At 36.0% G+C, this 11,328-nt stretch overlaps 1 protein-coding gene across 3 annotated transcripts; it reads right to left on the minus strand.

The window, feature by feature from the left end:
- Positions 1-737: 737 nt before the first annotated feature.
- Positions 738-5,081, minus strand: LOC137716090 (nudix hydrolase 10-like). Of its 3 annotated transcripts, none has more exons than XM_068455487.1 (9): positions 5,016-5,081; positions 4,366-4,568; positions 4,058-4,123; positions 3,321-3,458; positions 2,907-2,984; positions 2,759-2,809; positions 2,630-2,664; positions 1,997-2,105; positions 738-1,857 (listed from the first exon to the last, which is right to left on the minus strand). In XM_068455487.1, the coding sequence occupies exons 2-9, from the start codon at positions 4,531-4,533 to the stop codon at positions 1,648-1,650; spliced, it is 855 nt and encodes a 284-aa protein (XP_068311588.1). In that variant the 5' UTR covers positions 4,534-4,568; positions 5,016-5,081; the 3' UTR covers positions 738-1,647. The 3 variants fall into 3 exon arrangements, with proteins under 3 accessions (XP_068311588.1, XP_068311586.1, XP_068311587.1); XM_068455485.1 differs by having other exon boundaries at positions 2,907-2,999; XM_068455486.1 differs by lacking the exon at positions 5,016-5,081 and having other exon boundaries at positions 2,907-2,999; positions 4,366-4,951.
- Positions 5,082-11,328: the final 6,247 nt, after the last annotated feature.

The raw sequence follows: 11,328 nt of genomic DNA on the forward strand, positions 1-11,328 counted from the left end.
GGGAAATTGAGTGTGGGTGTGGGGGGAAGACAAATTGGATTTTTATTTTTTATTTTATTTTATGTTATTTTATTTTTTGGGATTTGCAGGTGGGGGAAGAAGATGAAGAAGGGGAGAGGGGAGAGGAGAGAGGAGGGAGGAGGGGGGAGGGAAGGGACGAAATGAGGTTTTTTTTTTCTGCTTTTTATTATTATTTTAATATTTAAAAAAGATTAAATAATTGTTTTTTAGTTTTAAATAATTTTTTAATAGAAAGTAGGTCCCAAATCAAGTCACGCCAGCACTTAACAGAAAAACTAATAGAAAAATTGACGGAGGTATGACATTGTCACAAATTCGTAAGATGCGGTATGACATTGTCAATTTTAAAAGATGAGGTATGAAACTGTCGTGACCCCAATAGTTGAGGTAGTTTTTTGTACTTTACCCTAAGATATTTCGTTAAGGGTGAGATTAACTCTTTAAGTACTCATCCATGCGAGTGGGTTAAGCCGAGTGGCTTATGGAGATATATTTTAAGATTAAATATAAAACTCATTAAGAATAATTAAGAATGTACATAGAGCAAGTATGTCAAATGCAACCAAAATGTCATACACGTCAAAAGAAACACCACAACTCTTAACTATAAACTCATAAAAAATACAATGCAATTCCTCAGCTATGGTTGACACATATCTAACTAAAATGCAAAATAACACTCATCAGAACTAAACTTTGTCAGTAGTAGAGTTGCTGTAAAGGCACCACAATGAACAAAATTCAGTTTTCTCCTCATGGTTATTTTCCATGCATACAAACCACAAGAAACATAAAATCACCTCCTCAACTTTGCTCAAAATTAGTGAGTTTGAGTAGGAAGTCATAGACATTACAAAGCTCTACTTGATAGAGTGAAAGAGCGATCACAACCAGAAAGAGTCTTATCTCTAAAGTGAAAGAGGGACCACACCCAAGGATGCAAATGGTTATTTAATGGGATAAACAAAGAAAAATAAAGAGGGAAGAGACCAGAAAGAATTACCGTCGACGCTAAGGCCAAAAGTAAAAGTTAAAAACTTATGGTTCTTTTTTCTCTCTGTAGCAGAGGAGAACTAGGGCTCAAAACTATTAGTGCTTAGTTGTAGAGAAACAATTTTACGTATGATTCTGACAACGTCATAGTTATTAATATATCCATGTTATAGCATGAATGAGCCATAATGTTGATATTTTACCCACCAAAGTATGTTAATAAATAAATGTATGATATGCAGATAACAATGACACTAAAAATTATCTCGTGAAAAATGGCAAAATTGTAAATAACGTCAATCTAATTTTGGTTTAAAGTTTCTAGACATACAGAGAGGACGATCCCAACACCGTAAGTAAACCATGTTAACTTGCGTTAAACATCATCATCTATCTTCACTCTTCATTTGGTCTCCTGAATTGGATTGAATGTATCAATTCCTATTCCACTTTCACCTTGAATATGGTTATCTATTCCCATCAAATCCTAGCGACCAAGCGAGGTCTATTAGTCCTGTGTCTAGAAACATGACAAATATAAAACAAAAATAGAGCAACCTACACAGAGATATTATAAATTATCGAAAATTATTGAAGCGTCTATGACTGATATATAGAAAATTATCGAATGATCTATGACTGATCAGAAGAACATAGGCACTGCATATCCTGCCTATTTAAATACAAATAACTCGACTTATGGTTAAAAACTGATGTTATAGGCAGTGGAGAAAATCCAGCATATTCTCTGTCTAATTTTGCCGAGCAAAGTTCAAGAATGTACTTGAAGAGCTCATGTTTCTGGGTGACTGGTTGAGCTGCAAACTCCTCAAGTGGAATCCACTGCATGAAATAAAACAACGTCACAGATTTGTAGCGAATGCATATGAATTTCGGTTTGTTTAACAAAAACATTATTAATCTACCCAAATTAGATTTGAGCAGTATTCAAAGTTCAAACACATCATCGTCGAAAAGTTACCTTGGCTGCCTCGATCTCCAGTTCTTGCTTTTGGATGTCAAAGGTTAGAGGACGCAGCATGCACACGAAGAATAGATCCGACTTCTCAAAGAATGCCTTGTGTGCTTGCCTAAAGGTAGCAGAAAGAAGAATGTGTCACAACATTTGAAGTTCAACAAATTTGGTATTTGTTGGAATAAAAGCCTCCGATGAAGCCAAATAACTGTATAGAAAACATTATGCTACACGTACATGATCGGTTCCAGAGTTTCGAGAGAGGTACTCTCATAGGATTTATTTTCATCAGAAGCATGGCTTGAGTTATGTAACTAATGTAGCAGAGTCACAGCCATTGGAGCCAGACCAGATTAGTTAGATAATCACTTGCTTAATGGGAATATTATCCCCAACACATTTACTAAACATAATTAAAAAAAAAAGGCAAATAGAATTACACAAATGACAACAGATCACTGCAGGAGTGTGGTTTGAACCCGTTACAGGTAAGGTACAGGAGAATTTGGTTTTCTATACTCATATTTTGCAGCTCTTTTAGGGGATGTATGACTTAGTTTTTCTCTCTCCAGTCAAATTTGATATCTTACAAGATTTCAATTTAAACGCACATGAATTCAAGAGTGCGCAAACTGGTACCTGAATGCTAAAATCTCCAGAAATTCTGCGTCGATCTGAAGAAGTTAAAACCAGTGATCTTCATCACAACATAAATAGTGGTAACATAAACTACAAGGCTTGCATGAATAATATAGATTGATAACTTACTCCTGTTTCTTCTTTGACTTCTCTTATGACAGCTACAAATATATCTTCACCCTGCAATTGAAGATCTAATTTGATGTCCAATACTCTACGGCATCATAGTATTTAAATAACTAAAGTACTTCTTCTTCGAGGACGTTAGGGTACACACCTCGTCAACGACTCCAGTTGGGATTTTCCACACCCCTGTTCCTTGGAACCTGCCACTCTTTTCCTGGACTACAAGCATCTGTGCAGAAGAAAACTAAGTTCGAAACCAGCAACAGATGACGACAGGGTTGTTATACGGAAGACAAATGATAAGCCTACCAAATAATAAACAAAGAAGAACAAGAGTGGAAAAGTTTAACATACAGCAGTATGCACACTCACTGAATTAAAAAAACGAAATATTTGGTTGAATTATAGCAAATTGGCAGTGAAATAATCTGAAAGCGCAAGGAAAGGTGAGACAATTTATTAGTTATCTAATTTGAACTGTTGCTCCAAATCATTCAGAGACCAACAGCTACTCAGCCTTTTACTTTATCCAAACAATTAACAAATAGTAGATGAGAGCGAGTACCTCTTTTTTATCATTCAAAACAATAGCACCAACACCTACTCGGTGTGATGCATTTGCAGGTAGAGTATCATTAATTTCAGGAATCCAATAAACAAGCATGAGGTAGTGTGGCTCAGCATGATGGTACCGAAAACCCTCCTGCAATCAACATAATAGATTCAAGCCAACTCAACAGATTTGTTCAGATTAATGGACAGAATACGACATAATGCTCATCAAATCATATCTGTAGTATACCTTAATCCCTGGTTGTTACTTTTTTTTTTTTTTTTAAATTGATTGTAATTAGTTTCTTCAAGCGAGAATCTATTGTGCCAGAAACTATGCAGGGTATCAGCTTCATTCTTCCTTTTTTTGTTGTATATAATATATAAGCATTCTGAGAGTTATGTATTGTGTAGATTCAGTTTGCCGACCGGGCTCTAAGTAAGAGTGTAGTTTCATTTACTAGTCTAAAATACACAAAATCTTGCTTTTTGTGATAAACAGTCGCAACACAGAAGATCCTACACGAATTACACGAAAATCAAACGATGAATATATAAATCAAATCATATATGATCCGTGGTATATTGGACGCAGTGCAAGCAACATAATTATTATTGGCAAGAAGGTCTGCTAGTTCCTCAGATGGTCATGTCCCCTTTACAGTGCAGCTCATAACTCACAACCAGCCTTTTGAATTGAAATTACACAAATTTGTATGGCGACATTTAGGCTGAATAGCGTGTGGTTACCTTAACTGCAGTTTCAACAAGATTTACGAGTTCAATGGGCAATTTTATCCAAACACCTTTCTTTCCCTGCGAAGTCAATATGAAAAGTTGTAGTACAGACGAAAGAAACGATCACAATATCCATCAAGAAAGAAACAAACGCTGTTCACAAGTTCATTATTGCATATCAAACAGCTGGTATACTGAAATATTTTATCAATATCATAGAAAGCATATCATGTAGGCAAATAGAATAGATCATCAAACTATCAAACCAAGATTGTCCTATGAACAAGTTCATATCCAATGAGAAGCATAAATAGCAGCACCTCTTCCCTCCATTGCGAGATTGATGCCCTAAGCAACGTAAGAAAGTCCCGAGGGTCCATAGCATCCTTCATGTCTACAATAACTCCTCCATGGGCATCATTGATTGCAGGTAGTAATTCAACACCATTTTCACAGACCTGGTTCGATGAATTTACAGAACTCGGCATTTTTCTAACCACAACAGTCACAAAGACAACAAAACCTGAAAGCAAACATCCAGAGAAGCAAAATAAAGAAAACCAAACTACGTTACACCTCTATTGTTTATAACGATTGTGATCTCAAAACCGAATATCCTAATGGAAATACAATCAAATAACGGCAGCCCCATTTGTCAAGTTAGCAGTGATTCTTGATGAAAATTACTGTGGTAGGCAGCCGTACTTCACTAGTCAACTCTAAACAAGAGCAGCAGATATAAGAAGCTCGAAACTGAGATACGCACATACACATAACGTATTTAAATTAAGGATGAAATGAGCATGAAAACAACGAAAAATCAACCGTGCTCCGGAGTATTGAAAATTCCGAACTTTTTAACCATTTATATCTTCTTCTTTTTTTTTTTTTTTCACCAATGATTCAATGTTTAATAGACCTGAAATATAAAATACTCCGAAGCACCATAAAAACTTCGAAGAAAACTTACTTGCGGACTACGAGCCTTCGACTCGATATTATTGTCACTCTGTTGTGTTGTGTATTTCAACTCCAACTCTCTCTTATCAGTTGTGGGCGTTTTGGGTATTTAAGGGGGTAAGCGTGTGGATGCGGGAAAACTACTCTGCGGTGAAGTGGACGGTGACGTAGTTCCACTTGTTTCAAGGACCAATGGCATCTCTGCTCTGGGTCCCACTGTTGACATGTAGCCAGCGTACGTGGAGGGAAGTTAGTGGGTAGGTGCCGAATTTGAATTCTATCCGAATCTAAATTGTGAGAATCTTAGGAATTTTTGCATCTTAGTCATTCATCGTACATCGTGCGATCAGAAATCATTTGATTTTTTTATTTAAAATTAAACATAAATAGTACTTGACGAAAACTGATTGCACAATATACGATGAACGGCTAAGATGTGAGAATCCCTAAGATCTTTACAAAATGGATTCGAAGAAAATCCTCTTCCGTAGGCGCCAACTATTAAATGATGATGTGTCTGCTTAGATTTAACATATTTACTGACGTGAATGCCACCTCTATAATACATGGACAAAGAATAAATAAACTAAAATTAATTATTTTAAAATGTCAAAATTCACAAATTTAATTAATAACATACGATTATCTAAAGAAATCATTTTTCTCATGATTCAGATTCGAAGGATGATGAATAAGAAGAAACTGAAGCAGCTTTCTTTGAAATATGGTACAATAGATGATTATGTATTTCAACTGTTGACACAATGGAGATGATTATGTTTTTTAAAATATAATGCGTCGGTGGTGTGGTCGTAGGGTTTGGATTTAAATCTTATTCAGATTTTTTTTGTGAGTATTCTAGGAATTCTTATATCTTATTCGTTAATTGTACATGATGAGGCTAGAACATTTTTAATTTTTAATTTAAAATTAAATATAAACAATATCTAACTAAAGTTGGTTACACAATATACGATAAACATATATAATGTGATAATTCCTAGGATCCTCATCTCTACGGTTTAAGGTTGTGTGGTCTTATGGTTGTTGTGTATGTTTAATTCTTTATTGCTGTGTCCTTAAGTGGGTGGAGTTAAATTAGGAGTTTTAGCATTGACTGTGGGGCCAAAAGACATGAACTTGGTAACTCCTTCGGCAAATGACCGGAACAAATCCACTTACAAAATTCACCATGTGTTTCAGATCATGAACAAGGGAATTAATGAAAAATACAATCAAGGTGAAGTTATTTTCTTAAATTGGCATTCTGCTGATCTACAGTTTTTAGTAATCAACAAGTGTAGAATTTAATTGATGAAATGGGGGAAAATGTGAGAGGTTTCGGATTCGATGCTTCGAACTGGTAAGTCTGCTTGACTGCGGCGATGGGTAGGGTGAAATTCTTCATAGCCTCTTTGAGCTCGGAATGAGTGAATTATTGTGACTTGCCACCAGTTGTTCCCCTTATTTAAAAAAGAAAAAAAAAAAAAAAAATTGATGATATGGGGAAACATGATCCAAGAATTGTTTATGGTTCACAAGATTAAGAAGATTGTTGGTGAAGGTTCAACTAACATGAGGACCCAAAGCGTCAATGAAACGGCTTATATGTTCTTTACGGCTACCTTTCCCCCTGTCAAAGAGGACAAGGTTAAGAGTCTCGTATCCCTTAGGTTAAGGCATGTGGAGAAAGCTGACCGGGTATGGTGGCTCAGGAGCATACTTCCAGCTCTCCGAGCTCTTGCGCAACTTCTTTTTCGGTATGGCAATAACATCTTCTTGAGTGACAAAGGATGACATCTTTTTAGAACATTTGCCTGGAGTAGTAGCTGACTCTTCCTGGGAAGTCTTTTCCTTGGGCTTTGGAATTCCAGATGGCCCACGAAATCATTAAGACCAGACCAATATTGAGAGATGATAGGTTGGTAGCAAGGTCTAATGACAAATCCATCATGAACGAGGATTCAGGGAATTACGGTAGAGCTCCCAAAGGAGAGCAAATCCAAGAACATCAAGCAAAGTGGCAATCCTAGAATAGATCAAGAGTAGATTCCAAATGGAGTTGCAGTAGATGTAGGAAGCATCCGATGAAATCCCTTTTTTTTGAGAGATTGACTCTCTTGGGGATAATGTCCCTGCACACACACTAGGCAAGCATGTAGACCTTGGGGGGATTTTTGCGTTCCAGATATTAGACTAGAGAGTTTAAGCTGAGCTTACACCAGCTGAGGTAGAAGCCCAATTCAAGGTCGGCGTGATCCAGCTCCTAGCAACGTGATAAGTCGATTTGACAAAGAAGACACATTTATGTTCAAAATGCCACTTTACACAATCACCACATTTCTGAGACTTAATGGAATGGATCGAATTAGATCAACTTCAACATAAGAGAATAGGCTCTTGAGAATCTCTAATTTTGCTCAAGATAGACAAGATTGTCTTCATTAAATGGACATGGCACACAAATATTCCCACGCACAGCTCAACAGCCCTAGAAGTTGCCCAAAGCTCCCTTGCTCGTGACATGGAAAAGTCAAACGTATTAAATATATGATTAATTTCTAAGTCCCATCCTTCATACAATAAGATCAACCATATTAAGGAATCCTTATCACAATTAATTAGGGATATTCTAACCATTATTCTAAGATATTATCTCCTAATTAATATCTTGAGAATATACTTTCTTGATACATCCAACGGATGACAAACCTTGGCCATTGGGATGCTGCCATGTGATCACTCATATATTTCATGTATTTATACCATCCATTTGTAGTCTCTTTGTGATGTTTTTGAGTTAAAATGGTTGCATTTTACCTTGTTTTGTGTTAGTATGCAATTACATGTACTTTAGGATCAAGTTGAAGGGAAAAAAAGTGAAAACATGCCCTTTTTGGAGCTAACCCTTATTAAAACATGGAGAGAAGTTCAAATAAAAGTTTATCATGTGCTACTAACATGTGAGTATGGGTGTGCAAAGCTGTTAACATGTGAGCATGGGTTGCAAAGCTGTGGAAAGACAGCAGAACATGGGTTTTACAAACAAATATTTCCATGTGCTTGATAGGAGAGCTGTGCAAACCATCTGAACCCCATATTCCATTATTTTACAACAAAATATCTTGCAGCCTCTTTTACCCCATAAAAGAGGGCCTTTCAGATCACTTAGAGAAGGCTCCCCCTTGGGGACGCCCAAAGCTCTCTCTTTCTCTCTCTCTCTCTTCTCTTTCTTTAGCCTTTCTTCCAGAAACAAGGATCCCATTAAAATCCCATTCCATCTACAACATTCTTTGAGAAGTTCAACATCATAATTGCTTCAAGGGGTTTCTTCTATGAACGTTAATTTCACTTATGTTGTTCTTGATATTTATATATTTTGTAGTCATGTTGTGTAATTAAGTTCATAGTTGGGGATTTCGATGTAGCCCTGCAAAACTACTCTATGTTATTAAGTAAAGTATTCAAACTACCAATATGTGCTCTTGTTTCATTCATTGGTTTTATAGTTTAATTTGTTTGATAATCTTAATATTTGATCACCATTGGGGCTGCTTATGAATTATTTGATCAAGGTTATAGTACACATCATGCCTAATCTTGGTAGACATGTGAATGAATGAAGAAATTGCTATGCAGACATCCTGCCATGTGATTTCTTAGGTTCTTTGAAGTTTTCTTGTTCTTAATGGATTCTTATTTGGTAATCTAAGTTGAACATCACAATTAGGTTGCAAATTAGGAATACTTGATCACAACCACACATCAAATAGATGATCATAAATAAGTAAAACAAACCCTAGTTGCAGATTGGAGAGTTGAATATGTTTTGTCTTAATTTTCATGGAATTAGCTTGTAATGGTGAAATTGATTTCCCTAGTTCCATTGCCATCATTTCTAAATCATTCTATTATTCATATTTGCATTCTCTTGCATTTTAAGTTTCTATACTTTTCAAATCAAAATCCAAACTCAATTTGTTAGTTTCATTGTTTAGTTATGGTTCACATAAAGCTCGTAATTTGTAGAGGTCCAATAAGTCCCTATGGTTTTACACCCTTACTTGTGCCACTATATTATCCTTATATTTGCACTTGAAGGAATAACAAACAAAATGGCGCCATTGCTAGGGACTGATCTCAGTCCGATCTAATTGCTTTCTTTATAAACCCAATCTGTTTTTGTTTTCTTAGTTTAGATTTTTCATTTACAATTTAGTTTGTTTTGATTTCAGTTTGTAACCAAGATGTATGGCAAATGTCCCATATGTGCTAAAACTGGCCATCATCTTTAATTTTGCCAAGGAGAGATGAGTTTCCTACATTTGTTTGAGAGCACTCACACCGCATGTGTTTCTCTAACCAAGGGCCACAACAACCATTGCCAAATATATACAACCTTGCTTGGAGGAACTTTGATCATAACTCTTGGAAAAACATGGAAGCTCCAAATCAAGCATTTGCACCTCCACCGCAACAACCCCCTCTTGATACTTCATTGGAGGACACTTTGGAGCTAATCACTCAAAGCACTTTGCAATTTCAACAATCAACGAGTAGCATGATTCAAGAACACTCCATTGCACTCACCAAGTTGGAAGTTCAATTAGGGCAGATTGTCCAAGCGTTAAATGAACAACAACCATGTGGTGATGGTCAAGATGTGAATGTTGAACAATCATTGGAATCTAGTTGTGCCTATATACATAGAGAAGTTCTTGAATTTGAAGTTCTTTCCCAATCTTCTAATTCATTTGAATTTTTTTTCAAACATTGTGTTGGATTCCCCCTATTATTTTACATCTTTGCAGGTTCCATTTTTAGAATCTTTGGGTGATGGTTTATTGCCATATCAAGAGGAAAATGAATTGAAGTTGGATAACGAATCATTGCTGCCCATACACCATAAGAAAGAAGATTCGAAGCTAGACGATGAGATTGTTGCCTAGAACAAATTTCATTCATCCTTAGTAGTCACGAACCCATCTGTTGAAACCATTGCTCTAGCCACATCTTCAACAATTTTCAAGGATATGGTTTTTCACATGGAAGGATAAAAACACCATCACAATTGAGTCCTTGTGTAAATTCAACGCACCATATTCAAGGTCCCCCGTCTTTTTTTTTTTTTTTCATGTATAGGGCAAAACCCTAACCCCATGGCCGGCCATGTACACCGCACTATAAGTACCTTCAGCTCCTCCAAAATTTAGTAAGTTATGTGCTTACTATACAAGTCTAAACACTCACTCTTTTTAGAGAAACTAACTTAGACATTGGAGATTCACTGGCATAGCCTCCCCCACCTCATGAGCATGAGAGGCTTAGATCATTGATCAAAGATGTTGATTGTTTTGCAGGTATATTTTCGTCAATATCGAAGGCGGCAAAAAATTGTTACCACACTATTCTTACTTTTGTCTCACTCACATTAAGAGTAGAACTCTTACACTTCGTCCATTTTCTTATTTCTTGATCATGTCATATTGTGGGTGATAATTGAGTTCACTCTCCACCAGTACTATCTTGTTCCTCGCCTTATGTGCATGTGGATATGTTGTTGGGTTGAATGTATGTTTGAAATTCCTTTTTATCCTGGTCCATGTCTTAACCCATGTCCTTAGGCTCAACCCATGCTCATGACCTCAATCCTTTGCATAATCACAACTCCTTGCATGCCCAATTAAAATAAAACATAATAACAAGGTGAAGCCCATACAACTTCCAAAGTGCTACTTCGTAACTCTTTTTACACACATTTTGTAAGGCTCAATCTGTAACTTTTTAGAAGGGAATTAAACCGTCTCTATTTCAATTTACCATTTATAGATCATGCTTGCACAAAATTAGACAAATTAAAACCATTAAGATATTTATATGGCTGTTGGATCAAATGGTACTCATTTTAGTGTTTCTTTGTATAATCGTAGTGGTCCATTTTCTTCACTACCAATGAACGTCTTAATGATTTTGTATTTATCTAATTTTTTGCAACAATGATCTATGGATGATATATTAAAATATAGATAGTTTGGATCTTGAGAGAAGTTATGAAACAAGCCCAAAAAAATTGTGTTAAAATATGTGCCAAAAAAATGGGTCCCCTAATCTGGACTATGTATACATATGTTGATACATGGAAGTGAGATAATCAACTTGGAGAGAGATGGTTGGATTACCCCCACACAATATGCCAATTGCTTACTCGGTATCAAACTCAGCATAAATTAATATGTTATTGTCATCCACATTAGTCGAATATGAAAGATTTCACTTACAAATAAAAAAAATACCACTAATGCTGGAGGACTTTTAGGTCAAGG

Source organism: Pyrus communis, chromosome 14 (assembly GCF_963583255.1).
Source record: "Pyrus communis chromosome 14, drPyrComm1.1, whole genome shotgun sequence".
NCBI classification, from domain to species: domain Eukaryota; kingdom Viridiplantae; phylum Streptophyta; class Magnoliopsida; order Rosales; family Rosaceae; genus Pyrus; species Pyrus communis.